The sequence below is a fragment of the Alexandromys fortis genome, unplaced genomic scaffold, assembly GCF_014885135.2.
Source record: "Alexandromys fortis isolate MF-2015 unplaced genomic scaffold, M_Fortis_MF-2015_v1.1 scaffold_5, whole genome shotgun sequence".
Classification (NCBI taxonomy): Eukaryota; Metazoa; Chordata; class Mammalia; order Rodentia; family Cricetidae; genus Alexandromys; species Alexandromys fortis.
This window is the reverse complement of record NW_026067924.1, coordinates 13,099,674-13,115,648: the sequence shown is the minus strand read 5'-3', so window position 1 is coordinate 13,115,648 and position 15,975 is coordinate 13,099,674. Positions and strand designations below refer to the sequence as shown.

The 15,975-nt window shown below is 35.9% G+C and overlaps 1 protein-coding gene across 2 annotated transcripts; it reads left to right on the top strand.

The window, feature by feature from the left end:
* Positions 1 to 6,078: 6,078 nt before the first annotated feature.
* Positions 6,079 to 14,417, top strand: Prl (prolactin). Of its 2 annotated transcripts, none has more exons than XM_050142761.1 (5): positions 6,079 to 6,106; positions 8,230 to 8,399; positions 9,979 to 10,086; positions 12,592 to 12,771; positions 14,226 to 14,417. In XM_050142761.1, exons 1-5 carry the CDS (start codon positions 6,079 to 6,081, stop codon positions 14,415 to 14,417), a joined length of 678 nt encoding a protein of 225 aa, XP_049998718.1. The 2 variants fall into 2 exon arrangements, with proteins under 2 accessions (XP_049998718.1, XP_049998717.1); XM_050142760.1 differs by having other exon boundaries at positions 8,227 to 8,399.
* Positions 14,418 to 15,975: the final 1,558 nt, after the last annotated feature.

Sequence of the window (15,975 nt, the reverse complement as noted above, 5' to 3'; positions counted from 1 at the left end):
ACTTCTTAGACATGACTACAAAATGGCTCGCAGAAGAGGGAATATCCAAATGCCAAGTCACCCATAATGGTGTTAATAATACTGCCTCTCTCAAGTAGTTGACAGGTAACCTTTTATCTTCTTTTTAATCTGCAAAATACCTGTGACTTTCATCCTACTAATGTTATAGAAGTGACAGGTAGAGAAGTTAAATGAAGATTTTATGACATATGCAAGACTCATATTAGTAAAATAACTTCCAGAGACCAAAATGGAAGTTAAGTCCAAGACCAATTTAAGTTAAAAAAAAAAAGTAAGAGCTTTGTATCACTTATCTACACAGCATATTAAAAACTGTCTAACAACTGAATTGTTTTTATGGCATAATTTAGAATTGTACTCTCATTCCCTTTGACAGGGGCAATGTTTCCTTGAAGGCACTTCTCTCGAGTTGCTTGTCGCTAATCTAATTACCTTGACATTTTTGTCTTGAGGTAATAACAGGGTTTTCAGTATACCTTCAAGGTCACATCTTCATCTCCACATAAAGACTTCCCTATACAATGTTTTGACAGCCACATACAGTGCAGATGAGCCTGACGACACAAGGCCATAAGTATCCCTGCTGTACTTGTGTTTACAATGCCAGTTTATAAGACACTGAGGAAATTCGTCTCGTTTCCTTGTCCATGAAATGCTGCATTTGATCAGATCTATCCGACTGCTCTTCTGACTCCTTGAATACCACGCTCTAAAACACATAGGGAGGCTCAGAAGTTATTATTGGGAATGATAATCTGCATGATGAATGAAAAGATTGTAGCTGTATTGTTTAGACGAAGGAGAAAAGAAGTCGATTATGAATATTCAGATCAAGCTAAACGGAAGCGAGGATGAACAAGAGTTTCATGGAGGCTTTGGGGGCAAAATAATGTCCACCTCATAACAGGATGAAAGAGAAAGACAAGGACACACTGCGATACCAGCTGGGGTGCTAATATTAGAAGCTATGAACTTCAGAGTGAAAATGACATTTCTTTAGTAATTCAGTATTTTGTTTAATGATGTAGGCAGAAATATCTGTCAGAGGGATGGGAACTCAGAACACTAAGAAAGGAAGGTACAGATTTGGGGTCATATTCATAGATACGATGATTTGGATACCAAATAGCTGGGCAAGCCCAAGAATGTAGGCCTGACAATGATTTAATACAGATAATGACCCATCATGTATGCATTATTTCTACATTGATTTTGTATGAAATATCACCAAGTATTTTAACTTAACACTTTTATTCATTAATAGATGTGTGACTCCAGCAATTTTAAATGCAGTTTTTCATTTGCCTATTTTTATTCCTTAATATTTTTCCCTTTTGGTTTATATCTTTTATTAAAAGTATATTTTTTCATAGACTATAATTTGTCCATATTATTTCCTTCCCCTGATGCTTTGCAGATTCTCTCCATCTTCTTATGAGCTCAGCCTCATGTTCTTTCTCTCTCCAATTAAAAAAAAGCACATGATAAAACAAAAAATGAAAAGCAAAACAATCTGTAAAAAGGAGAATCAATAAGGCAAAAAGCACCAGAAGAAACAAGACCACAAAAACACACGAAGTACATTTTGTGCTGTCTTGTAGGTGCTGTCATAGACACTCTATGTTCGTTGTATTTCAATCTTATTGTGTCTTGATGATGCTATTACCTTTGAGCCATTCATCTCCTCTTCTATATCCAATCCCTCAGCCTTGAGGGTAGGGCTTTGATAAAAAAAAAATAACCTATCTAGGGACGAGCATTCCAAAGCCTTTCAGTCTCTGTACGCTGTGGCTCTTTTTGTTTATTATCATTTTTATACAAAGAAGCTTCTCATATGAGTACTGAGAGATGCTCTGGGATCTATGTAGAAGCATGGGAATAGCAATATTTCATTAGGAATCATTTTATTCCTAGGTTCTTTTAACAGGATAAACGTTAACATTTCTTAGGCACCTCACTATAGATCAGGCTTTCTTAATAGATTCCGACTAGCATTTGATAGCATAATGTTGCTCTGAGGTTGTTGTGTGTGTTGGAAAATTGGCATCACATCTGGCATTTAATTATCAAAAGGCAGAAGTATAATAAAAAAATATTCTGAGGCATCCATATGTGTCCCAACTGAAACACAAAGCACCCACTAACTCCTTGTCCTTGGAAAACCAGTTTTACATCTAAAGAACCCAAGATGCCCTGCCCTACTTACAGCAGCCTTTCATTTAAGAGAATGTAGAAGCAGAGAGGCCATTCTTAGAACTTCTCTCATCCCTGTCCCCTGAAGCAGCATGTAAAGGGACTCTCAGAACTTTCTGTAAAGTAGGTCACAAGACCCTGTATTCCAGGGACACCTCCCTGGCACTCAAAGACAGTGATATGGTTAAGAGCCAAACAAGCAAAGAACCTTCTTGAGTTCACTTACATTTATTACTCTTAGCACAAACTACTTCTTCTCCAGTTATCCTTCTACACAGTTATCTGCCCATCATTCTACTTAATCATAAGCACACACATTTCTAGGTTCCTTTGCCATTTCTAAAGGCTGTATAAAATTTAACATTTACATTACATTAAGTTAATTAAGAGACATTGTATATATTTCTCTTGTTTGCACGTTAAGAGTCTTGGCCATAAAGTTAGAGTGGACAAGGCAAGAAATCTCTTTCCCTAAAGTTTTATTACTTGAATGCGGACATGAATTTGAATTTTGAAGGGTTTTAAAGAGAGTGCCACATTCTCTCTCTTAGTAACTAAAGAAACCCCATATATTTGAACTTGTTCTAATTTTGTGTATTTTCCTTCTATTTATTATTTTCTTTAACTTTTGTCAAATTGAATGTTTCATATTTTCACAAGTAGAAAGCTTACAATCTCTTTAAAAATTTTAGGTTATAAGCATTACTTCTCATTATCTTTTGAAATATTTTATTTCCAAAATCATTTCAACTGTATCATTTGATATCTGTTTATAAACAACAAAATCATACTGCTCTCTACTTTTGATCACAGATGTACTTATTAACTTTTAAAGCATAATATCCATTCATTTCATTAGAACCAGGCACCTTCAAGATTCTGTGATCTTTCTCCCCTCAGATGTCTTCCTCGTGACCTTAAAACTTTTCTTGTGCCCTATCATTTAAAGATGCTGATTTTATATATTTTACCTGTTGTAAACTAATAGAGTTCATTATCAAGGAATTAATTCATATCTATATTTGTATTTTCTTTCATGTTAATACCAAATGACAAGGAGTTTAGTTAAGCAATTATTGCTTTAGCTATTATCTGAATATGAAATTACATATTGCTTAAGAAAAAAGTGTTTCATCAATTAGATAAACTGGTGAGGCCATGGATATTAAAGAAGAAGCCATTGCTACATATTAAACTAGTTACTGCAATGCAGATATTTACCATTTATAATTAGCAAATTTCTTTTGTTAAGCAATTAATTACTAATATAAATTAAAAAATACCCAGTGGATACATTAAGTTTATTAGGAGAATTTTAAGCGACAATTTCTTTTTCTTCTTTCATTATATCTTATGCTTTATTCAGGTAATATAATACTTTAGAAGTGTTTGTTATTCATAAATTGAAGAAGAAAAACAAGTTTATTGCTAACTGCAGAACAGATAAATAAAAAATGAATAAAATACAAGGTCTAGGCAAATCTGATGTCTTTGAAAGAAATTATTTGTCAGCCCACTTTTACCAGGAACCATCAAAATCCAAAGTGAGAGCAAATGAACTTTGAAAAATGAGAGTATGTCCCTTGTTTTTCATTTCTCTCATTTAAGGGCACACTTTGACAAACAGAATATTCACAAAATAGCATATACAAATATTAAGTGAAAATAGAAGCACAAAAGGTGCTTGCAAAATTGGGGTAGTTGTGAATTTTTACCTACATATGATTGTGAGTCGTTTAGACTTCACAATCTCCATTCACAGGAAATGTGGGGCCATGAAACAGTGAGCAGCAAACTGTAAACTTTAGGGAGGCATGTCCTGCTTTGCAGCCCTGTAAATCAGTGAACGTCTCTCACTTTTTCTCCTTTTCTGGTCTAAAAAAAAGAGATAACACATTTAAATTTCAAGATTATGTTGTCAGCCTCTGTTTTAGGGAAGATTTCCTTCTGCTGGAGTTTACGCGGGGAAAGGAGAGGGTTTCACGGGATTTCATACCTTTTCTTCTGTGAAAATTCAGACTTTTTGTCTGAAAGGATAGATGGATACTCAGCATACATGCAGGAAAGACGTCAAACTTACATTTAGATAAATAGATCTGTGAGATGCACACTTGATTTTGCTACTTTGAAACCTGACATTGATTATACTAAGGCAATTAGGAAGAAAACTAAGACATTTATCAAGAAAGCAGCTCAGAATCGTATTCTGGAGTAAGATTTCTCATTCCCATAAGAGCACAAACTAGGTAGATCACTAAGGCACATATATGTGGAACTGTAAGGAGAAAGGCTGGAGAGATGGCTCAAAGGTCAACAGTCCCTGTAAATGGCTATTCAGAGGACCCAAGTTTAGTTCCCAGCACCTACTGGAGGCTTCTTCCCACCTGTAACTCTAGTTCTAAAGCATGTAACACCCTTTTCTTGAATCTGTGGTATCTGTAGTCACACTCACACCTATATACAGGCACATATACATATATATGTAGCAAATATTATTTAAATTGCTTTAAAATAGAGTAAAGGAAAACATCAAAAGATGTTATGAATGATTTGGTAAAAAAAAAAAATACTGCATCTGTTAGCCCATACCCAATAAAGCCAAAACTAAAGGTCACAAACTGCTTCAGATGCATGAACCCCAAAATTAAAGAAAGTCATCAGCAACTTCATTTTTATTCAATATAATAATATTATTTAGGTAATCTCTAAAAGGTGAATGGAACTTTTCAGTTCATGGAAAATGCATTTTTGTCACCTTGCCCTAGAGTGGTTTGGGGTCAGAAGAGGATGGTAGATCTTGAGTTCATAACAGTTTATTTATCTGTATCTTCCAGGTAAGAGAAGATTGTGTCTAGATTTGTGGTTGATTTTATTGTGTACTTGTGTCTACGTGAAAACAAGTGTGTGTGAGTATGTATAACTATATTTTAACCTAAACATGACTATACTTCTTTCCTAGATAAACTGAGTAAAGAATGAGTGTTATCTGGTTCTCCTTAGATATGAGTACACATAGATTTATCGTAACTGGCATTTTTTCATCTTCACAAGTCTTCCCATTGGTCTTCAAGCAACTCTCATCTTTACATCTAACTTCATTATAAAAGAGTGTCTACTGCCTTTGGCTACTAGAGTCACCCCAAACCTTTGCTTTTTACTATATACATTAAGTCGAAAATACAACGTCACATACTAAAATCAAGAGATGAGCATATAAAACTGTATTATAACCAAAAGTCATAACCATCATACATATTACTTTTAAAAGAATGAAATAGGTTGTTGGAAATCAAAGCCCAGTTATAGGGACTCACAGCGTTAGAGAGAACAGAAAATTCTGCTCTTTCAATCTTAAGTCCACATTTCCTTGTGTTCAGCACATATATATTCAAACTTTTAATTCGCCCAATGATCTTGAATGACAAACTTTATAAACTGCATTGCCTGAAGCTATTTTTAAGCCAAAAACCACTATACATGTTGTAGACTCTGTGAAGAAATTATAAGGGTAAATTCTAAAGGAATTGCCTTCTATAAGTTTTATAGATTCTCTAGCTCAGACTAGACTCAAGGTCTCATCCCCAGCATTTCTCTCATTTCCTTTTGCAGTAATTCATCAAAATCCTTCATTTCTGGCCAATATGTCTTCCTGAATATGAATAAGAAATAAAATACCACTTGATGTTTAAAATTATGGGGGCAATCTTAATGACGGAAATAGATGACAGGGAGGGGAAGAAACTGCCTGATGATATATATTCATGAAGATGTCAAAGGTTTATAAAGCCAATATCTGTGGATGAGAAAGGTGTGGTTCTCTCGGGCCTTCTTTGGTGAAGGGTGCTCTCAGCAATAATCACCACCATGAACATCCAAGGGACAGATCGAAAAGGTATGTGCTGAAGTTCAGTGAGTAATTGGCTTTTTCTGTATTCTTGGCGGAGGGGATATGGGGTTGTCTAGTGTAAAAATTTACCTAATGCAGGTTTCCACTTTAGAGGGAGATGGGAATAACTGCTTTGCTCCAGACATGGCATGACTAAAGCCAACATGAACCCAAGAAAGCTATGGTGAGGTACAAAATAACTTAATCCCTTATTCATAGCAACAGATAATAAAAATAAAGAAAATTAAGTTTAGAGCAAGGGTAGTAGGGTTGTTGATATCCCACAGAAGGTAATGGGAGCATCATAGGACACCTACCTTGTACTCCAGCTATGAGTCACCACCTTTTCAGAGATGTAGTTGTCTTGGAATTAAAGGAGTTTAGAAGTCTCTCTTATTACTTGATTAAAAAATTATTCATACTTAATATAGCAGACTTTTATATCAGTGGCTTTCTAATGGGAGAGGTGTCCTTTCAGGGTTGTGACAATATCTAGAGGCTATTTGTGCTAACATAATGGAAGTAAGAAAGGAAAAAGGAGGGTGCTACTGGCAGCTACTATGTAGAAAGAATGGATGATCTTAAATATCCTCTAGTGCAAAGTTAGCTCGAGAACAAGGAGAAACCCCACTCACAGAGTTGGTGTTGCTGATACTGAGAACTTGCACTGTCACAGACCACAGGAACATTGGGTCCACCTGTCAGACTCTAGAAGAAAGCAATAAATATTGTCTGGTTGCCAAATCTGTGAATAAGTTGCCAGTTTAACTAAATCTGGTGAAACATTCAGTGATGCAGGAATAATCCACATAATGATAGTAGGTATCTGTTTTATACTGTTCTAACAATCTGATTGAAGCCAAATGACATTTCAATAGAAGGGGGGAAAGTAAGGAGACAGAGACAGAGACCCACATTGGAGCACCGGACTGAAATCTCAAGGTCCAAATCAGGAGCAGAGGGAGAGAGAGCACAAGCAAGGAACTCAGGACCGCGAGGGGTGCACCCATGCACTGAGACAATGGGGATGTTCTATCAGGAACTCACCAAGGCCAGCTGGCCTGGGTCTGAAAAAGCCTGGGTCAAAACTGGTCTCGCTGAACATAGCGGACAAGGAGGACTACTGAGACCTCAAGAACAATGGCAACGGGTTTTTGATTCTACTGGACCTATTGGTTTCGTGGGAGCCTAGGCAGTTTCGTGGATGCTCACCTTACTAGACCTGGATGGAGGTGGGTGGTCCTTGGACTTCCCACAGGGCAGAGAACCCTGATTGCTTTTTGGGCTGACGAGGGAAGGGGACTTGATTGGGGGAGGGGGAGGGAAAGGGGAGGCAGCGGTGGAGAAGAGACAGAAATCTTTAATAAATAAATTTTAAAAAAATGTAAGTATTAGTAGTACCATAAAATATGTTTTGTAATATGTATAACAAACCCTTTTTCTATTTTATCTGATCTTAGACTAAAAATCCCTCAAATTATAAATATTCAAAAAAGTGTACTTAGAGTTAGAGATTATCTACCTAGTTATGAATTTACAAGAGCTACTTCTATAGCTTCATATATGCAAAGCATATTTCTCTCACACATATAAACTACCAAGTCTCCTAATACACACATCAGTGCAAGAGCGTGCACACACACATTTATGTATTTTGCATTACATAATTATATTTGAAGTACGTTTCTGGAAAATTAGAAGTATTTTATAAGAACTATATTCCAATTGCGCTTTATGTTTTCGTCTAATAGGCTATTTAGTAACATTGTATAGCAGTTTGGTTAGACCAGAAGAAACTACTTAAGACCAAAAGAAACTACCACAACATAAAATTGTCTTCAGAGATAGACTTAATACAGTAGTTTGGACTGATTTGTGCCCAGTGATTTATGCTCAAAATGTTTACAAAGCGCACAACCGCTTCTGAGCCAAAACAAAACGACAAGAGCCAACCGATTCAAGCTACATATCTGTGAAAGTGTTAATATATGGGTAAGCATGCAACGTGGAAGATGCTGAGTCTTCTTTCCCCACAGATGCAACCATTAGTGTAAAGTGCTAGAGACAGATAAGGTTTGCTTTCAGTTGAACAAAATCATCTCACACTGGTGTCTGTGTTTCCTGAGCAGGGACACTCCTGCTGCTTGTGATGTCTAACCTGCTGTTCTGCCAAAACGTGCACCCCCTGCCAATCTGTCACAGTGGGAACTGCCAGATGACTCTCCAGGAGCTGTTTGACCGGGTGATCATGCTCTCTCACTACATCTATATGATGTCTGCAGATATGTTCATTGAATTTGTAAGTACTTCACTCACTTCTGGCATCTACTGAAAGGGGTCTCTTTGCTACAGTACAAAGTAAACAATGATCCCAACTTCAAAGACTGCATCTTCATGGGAAAAAGAAATGCTACCTAATAAAAAGTAGAACAAGAACAAGGCAATTTTACAAAATATTAAGGATTTGCAAAAGACAAATGATTTTTCTTTTTTTGTAATATATGTTTCTAAACTTAAACTTGAGAAGTAAAGCCCTCAGTATAGTTGGGGAAAGCATCTAAACTCCTAGTCTTGCATGTGTGGGTCCTGGCTCCAGGGGCATTTTTCACTTAGTGCTCTGCAGATGTCCAGAGAAGGGAAACATCATGGAATTAGTAAACTTTGTGGAAGGGCTAGAATTAACCTAACGTGAACACACATGAAGAAAGGGAAATAAAAACAATCAGTGCTCAGACAGCCCCCAGTGCTAAGAGTCCTGTGTCAAAACTGTCAGAGCACGCTTTCAATTACAATAGGAAGGCTCATTCAGAAGTAGAAAAGTGTCTTCTGCTGCTGAAGATCTTTTAGAGGATTTTCGTTATTTCTTTGAGTTAGTCTACAGGTTCATGGCCAGTGACAGTTTTAGTACATCAATGTATATGCATAAAGTAACTCATCTTTAGCAATAAATACGAATTCATAGTGTTCTCTGTACTCACTGGCATTTCTTTGAGTTATTGACTGATCACACTTTGCTTTTGAAATCTTCTTAGAAATTCTTCTTAATTTTCAGAATTTTTAGTCATTTTAGTTTTTGATGATACTTTATACAATAAATAAATAATAAAATTATCTAAATGATTAAACATTAATTGCAATTGATATATTAGATAACTTTTTAGGCCAGGCTGTGGTGGCTCACGCCTTTAATCCAAGTACTTAGGAGTCAGAGGCAGGTGGATCTCTGTGAGTTCAAGATAAGCCTGGTCTAAAAGAGCTAATTCCAGGATAAGCCTCAAAGCTACAGAAAAACCCTGTCTCAAAAGAAAAAAAAATAGATAACTTTTTATCTTAAATGTTTATTGCTTAACATTTTTCAAAGATATATGCTCAGCATTTCCAGTTTATGTTTTCACAATCCACATAATTATATTCAGCATTTATGAAGAAATTTGTACAAGTATGTAGATTCAGAAGCACTTGAATAAAAATCTGTGTTTTATAATAACTACTTAAGAGAATCATATCAATCTGAAGTCATGGGAAAATTAAATAAAGTAATATAGATAAAACATGATATGTCATTTTGCTCAAATATGAAAAATGACATTTTAATTTTTTTTATATTTTAGGTACTTTTATGCTTATTTCTGAATAGTAATTTATAAAAAGATAGGACAAGGAAACAAGACAGTATAGACTTGGTTGGAATATTAGACATTGATGGTAAGAAAAATAGGGATATACTTAAGAAATAAGTAAAAATAATGCTATTTATTTCCTTAATTAAAAGTGTTATGCTAATTTAAAACTCAAAAATATACAAAGTGCATTAATATTCTGGTTATATATTTTTTAATTCCTAAACATTATTGATGTGATGTTTCTATCATTTCCAGGAAAAGCGTTATGCTCAAGACCATGAGTTTATTGCCAAAGCCATCAATGACTGTCCCACTTCTTCCCTGGCTACCCCGGAAGACAAGGAAGAAGCCCAGCAGGTCCCTGTGAGTGCTCACCTGATTTTATGCCAGACATAATTGACTTAGTACACAGGTTTTTGGTGTTCTCCAGGTTATTAGAATACTGAGAGAGGTATAATAATCGCACATGAAAAACGGAAAAGAGGAAGAATTATTTGCCAAATAAAATACACATTGGAGAAGGGATAAGAGTAAAATGATATACTTATTAACATTGTAACCGAACCATGAGCTGTCCATGAAGATGACCTCACTTGTTATTCTGGAGGAAACTTTGAAATTAATTTCATGATCATGAATACATTGACCTTCATGCATATGTAAGAAATGAGAACTCATTTGCATTTGTTTGTTGTTTCAGGAACTCCTCCATAGGCAGCATCCATTACTGACCACTACACTTTCCCTTCTTAACTTTCAAGTTCTCCTGGCCCTATTTCTACTTCTCTAACAACACCTGCATTCTTCCCAGACTTTCTTGCCTTCTTCCGTACCTTAACTGAAAGTCTCCTCATGAAGCAGTATCAGGAAAATACATGCTTGTGTTTCTCACAGTTGTGTCTGGGATCTCTTATAATAATAACATCTTAATGTTATAGTAGGTCTAATTATCAATTTTATAAACCATGTCTTAACCAATCTCAACATGTCTGAAATCAAAATATATACATAAGATGATTACGTTAGAGAGAGATCTTGTCTCAAAAGATGTTTTGGTCTACTTGGTTAATTACTGACATTCATCTTTTCTCAATCAATCAATATCAATATATATAGTGTATTTATATATAAATTTATGTGATATATATATGTAATTATATATAACCAAAGTACAATATGTTCCCTACTTTATTAGACACATCTGAGTTCTATATTCTTTCTATTCTCATTAATATTATAGTGATAACCAAAGAGAAACTGCAATAACAGGATGAGGACCAAAAAAAATATTTGGTGAAAGACGCTCCATTGCTAGCCTCTCCACACAGCACACTATTTACATTGCTTGAATTCTTCCTTACAAAAAGTTCCACGTTGCAATGTATTATTATTTCACTTGCTGAGATAAGGAACTTGGCCTCCAAGAGGTAATACTGAGTTTGTGTCAGTTTCAGTGCTGATAGAAAAGGAGTGATGGCTTCATCTAACTCAAGCTCTCTTATTCATGTGCTCCCAGGAACCCATGTTGCCATTACAATTTGCCGTATTCTTTTTCCTCAAATGCTCTACACTTTTTTTTCTATTGTAATGTTCCTTGGATTGTGCTCTACCCTTCATTTCCACTACCACTTGAATACACAACAAACATCTTGACAGTAAGCATTTCAAATCAGGGATGAGTTTATTGTACAGTTTGGGAAGTGAGCAAACATTGGGTGTTCAAAACTGCATTGTGATTTCCACTTATGCTTTTATTTAAATACAGTACTGTGTCTTTATTCTTCACTGTACACACCAACTAATGGGCCATTCTTCTAGAAATGAGGAAAAGGGAGTCATGCACTTTTTATTGTGTCTTCTTTTAACAAAATATAATAAGATAAAAATAATATATTAACATAATAATCGATTTTATTTATTAGTGTGAAAATTATTTGGGCTCCTAATCATTGATAAGGGTGGTATGTATCTTCCCTGATGTCTTCCTGGAACCTCCTGAGTTCTGGTACCTACTGAGTACCACCAAACATTTGTTTATTTTGGATGTACACGGTAATAAAATAGAAAAAAAAAAGACCTGATGATGAGGTCAAATGGTAAAATTGCAGAGGGCTATGTAGCGCAGAGAATTTTTGTCTTAGTAGAAAAGCCAGTAACTTAAAGGCTAAGGAGATATAACTAAATTTATTTCTTTCCATGTAAGTATGAGAAGCTGAATTTGAACCTCAAAACTTTAAAAATCCAGTCATGAAAGTAGTTCGGCATGGTGGTGCATGCTTTTAATTCTAACACTCAGGAATCAAAAACAGATTAATCTCTGTTCTAGGTCAGCCAAGGCACAAAACAAAACAGAACAAAAAAAAATCCACTACGGTTACTGTCAAAAACAAACAAACAAACAAAGCCCAACACTGCATTCTTACAGTCTCAGCAGTAGAAAGGTGAAGACAGTCTAGCTAGTCAGTCTAGGGTCCTGGGAAATTTCCAGACTAGGGAGATACCATGTCTCACAAAACAGTGAACTGCATGTGAGCTATAGCAGTTAACATTGATTTTTAGCTTCCAAGCTTCTGAAAGCCTGCGCATACATACCTGCATGTACACACATACACACACAAACTAGGCACACACAAACACACATACAGAAAGAAAAGTAGTAATTTAAATAAGATATTTTTTGTTTGCCTTTTTCAAAGTATATGCCAATAGTTAACCTTGACTTTTCTATAACATTTGTGTTCTAGAAAAATTAGTACACACATAGTTATAAAATAAATATTTTAGTTCCACTTTTGTGATCAAAAGCCATATGTAACTAACTCAGCTGTACTTCACTTTCTTTAACTATTGTTCAACATGATTGCTTAGCCGGAAGTCCTTCTGAACCTGATACTCAGTTTGGTGCACTCCTGGAATGGCCCCCTGTTTCAACTAGTAACTGAAGTAGATGGTATTCATGAAGCCTCTGATGCTATCATATCAAGAGCCAAAGAGATTGGGGAACAAAACAAGCGCCTTCTAGAGGGAATTGAGAAGATACTTGGCCAGGTGAGCAGTTCTCTGAAACTTCATTGTTTCCTTATTTATGCAACAGCTGATGCTTACAGTGAGAAACAAATTATGAAAAACTCTTCTTTGCAAGAACGAATCTCAGGCATTCTACATTGTAGAGTGCTGTTCAAACAACAACTAAATTTCTACACAATAGATTCTAATATCTCTAAATCCTGGACTTCAACTACAGTGTTGGATAGGTGTGGTCTTCCTGTTGCTTTTTAGTAATGCACAAACAACTTACTGTTTCTTAGACACTTATGGTTAAATGTTCCACAATAAAAGAAAAACAGACTAAAAAAATTGACAAGATAAAGCATTCTTGAAGAGAATTCATGTATATTTATTGACATTCTGGTTATATACCTCTTTCACAAATACACCAGAGAAGTAAAGTGTTAAGGGAGAGAAAAGAAAATCAAAATCAAATTAGAAACTCTCCTGCCATCTTTGGCCATGCCCATAGGAAACTGGAAAGTTAGGGATGGGTCATCAATACTGTTCCAGAAACTCTCAAAAGAGGTAAACTTTATTTAAGCTGCTCATCCTACATGTTGTTTCACTCTGGTTTCCTACATCAAACTTGTGTCATTGAATTTGATATGTCCAAATCATTTGACATACTTAAAGTTGAATTTGTATTTTGAATTTCTCCAGTTATTATAATTGTCAGTGCTAGTGAAATTAATACCAAATCAGCTTTCTGAAAATCACAAAGATAAAATACATTTGATAAAAATAAGTAGGAGTACATACATACTACTTGCTTTAGATTTCTTCTTAGCTATTTGGTGTATATTAACACCATATATGTTTTGCTGTACATGCCATATTTTTATAATTTCCATGAAAATGTGTACTTCTGGTGAACACACACACACACACAAATGAAAATACAAATAAAACCATTAAACCAGCAACATATGCAGTAACCATTCTGATTTCAAGGTATTGTCTTCATTTCTGTGAGGCTACATTCTGACTTAGGGGTAATTTCATAGCAAGGCACGATAAGGCATTAAGTATTCTTGCTCATTGTTAAGTTTCCAAATGTGTGCAATTCAGTTCAAAACAGTAAGATGGCAAATGATCCATTATCAGAGGCAGCAAAGTACAAGGTTGTTGTTAATACAGATTAGCACTTTAGGTAAGGGAGCAGACACTCCCTCTTTTGCCATACCTTGGTAAAGACTGAGGACCTGGTTATCATCTGTATACATGGAAAAGACAAACTTCAACTCAGATCACATGCCTAATACAAAACATATCTATATACTCTGCTTCAAACTTTTAGATGCCTGACAGACTTGCAACCTGCCTAAAAATATCCATGAATCTGGCTAAAATTTTACATTGGTCTTTCCTCCAAAACATGCATTCAACCATAAGATGAAATACAGACATAAAAATGCTAACATATGAATTTGAATTTTCTGTTTTCTAATTAGGCCTATCCTGAAGCCAAAGGAAATGAGATCTACTCCGTTTGGTCACAGTTTCCGTCCCTGCAGGGAATTGATGAAGAATCCAGAGATTTGGCTCTTTACAACAAGATCCGCTGCCTGCGCAGGGATTCCCATAAGGTTGATAATTATCTCAAGCTCCTGAGATGCAGAATTGTCCATAACAACAACTGCTAAGCCCACATTCATTCCGCGTACTTCTGAGATGGTTCTTAACAGTCTAGTTCTTCAAAACTTCTACTAGTACCATGGCTTTCAGTGCATGCTTGGGTGAATGGGTCTCTTCTTAAAGAATAAAAATAAACTTTTTGAAAATGTTGAAGTCTGAAAAGGCAATCTGTCAATGCTTCGTTTGGTCATTTATTATAAAATGTTTCACTGACATCATCATATCATCAAATTTTGTCACAAATAACAGGCTCGAGGCTCATAAATAATGCAGATGGCAAAGAAACTGAAAAGTGTAGAAAGTTTAATATGGACAAAGAGTTTTAGAATTGAAGAAAGAAGTCATTATTAAGAAGTCCATCTGGTCTACCCAAAAGATGGAACACTAGACCATTTCTAAGGGAAAGATTTCTAGTACAGAATTGGATAAACCAAGTGCCATGGAACTGAGTTGCTTCTAGACAGTACACTAATCAATCCCAAAGTGTTAGCATACAACCATATATTAACCCTAGATAGCTCTAAAAATTGACTTCACCAATTCTTTTCTGGACTCCCAAGACCTTACATTAATCATTTTACTCTAGATGACAATATGAAGAAACTCAGACAGAGTGATAGCAGATTACAGAAAATTAAGTAGAGCACTGTTTTTCATACATACTGAGCAACTTGCTTTCAGAGAAAGAGTTGATACCAGATTGAGGACAAACCATACCGTAGGAGATGTTCTTAAAGCTGTATTATTATTCCTACAAAATATTAATTAAGTGACAATTTTTCATTGTCTTGAAACTGGTAAATAAGTTTCCATTATTTATTTATAAATAAATTTCTATGATCTACATGAATTATTAGTGGGAAAATGCATCTGGAAAACCAATAAATCCAACAGTTTAAAAATTGCACACTGGAGCACTGGACTGAGCTCCCAAGGTCCCAATGAGAAGCAGATGGAGGGAGAACACGAGCAAGGATGTCACGACCACGGGGGTGCACCCACCCACTGAGACAGTGGGGCTGATCTATTGGGAGCTCACCAAAGCCAGCTGGACTGTGACTGAAACAGCATGGGATAAAACCGGACTCTCTCATCATGGCGAACAATGAGGACTGATGAGAAGCCAAGGTCAATGGCAAGGGGTTTTGATCCTACTTCATGTTCTGGCTTGATGGGAGCCTAGCCAGTTTGGATGTTCACCTTCCTAGACATGGACGGAGGGGGGAGGACCTTGGACTTTACACAGGGCAGGGAACCATGACTGCTCTTTGGATTGGAGAGGGAGGGGGAGAGAGAGAGGGGGAGGGGGAGAAGAGTGGGGGGAGGGGGAGGGAAATGGGAGGCTGGGAGGAGGCGGAAACTTTTTTTTTCTTATTCTCAATAAAAAAAAATTGCACGTAGATACCCATCAGACATAGGAGTAGACATTCCTGACATTTATAAAGTCATTGAATAATGGCGAGTGCATAAGGTCTGTTTCAGAAGATTTTAGAAAAGGAGGCACATGATGTCCCTAATCTACATAGACTTCTGAACTGTTGCTGGTTACACAGCATAATTAAAGGC

Bases quoted from the DNA above. Each gene is read 5' to 3' on its own strand.
- Prl (XM_050142760.1), top strand. From the start codon at position 6,079: ATGAACATCCAAGGGACAGATCGAAAAG. The intron at 6,107-8,226 runs GTATGTGCTGAA...GTGTTTCCTGAG, and splicing joins CCAAGGGACAGATCGAAAAG to CAGGGACACTCCTGCTGCTT. The intron at 12,772-14,225 runs GTGAGCAGTTCT...TTTTCTAATTAG, and splicing joins TTGAGAAGATACTTGGCCAG to GCCTATCCTGAAGCCAAAGG.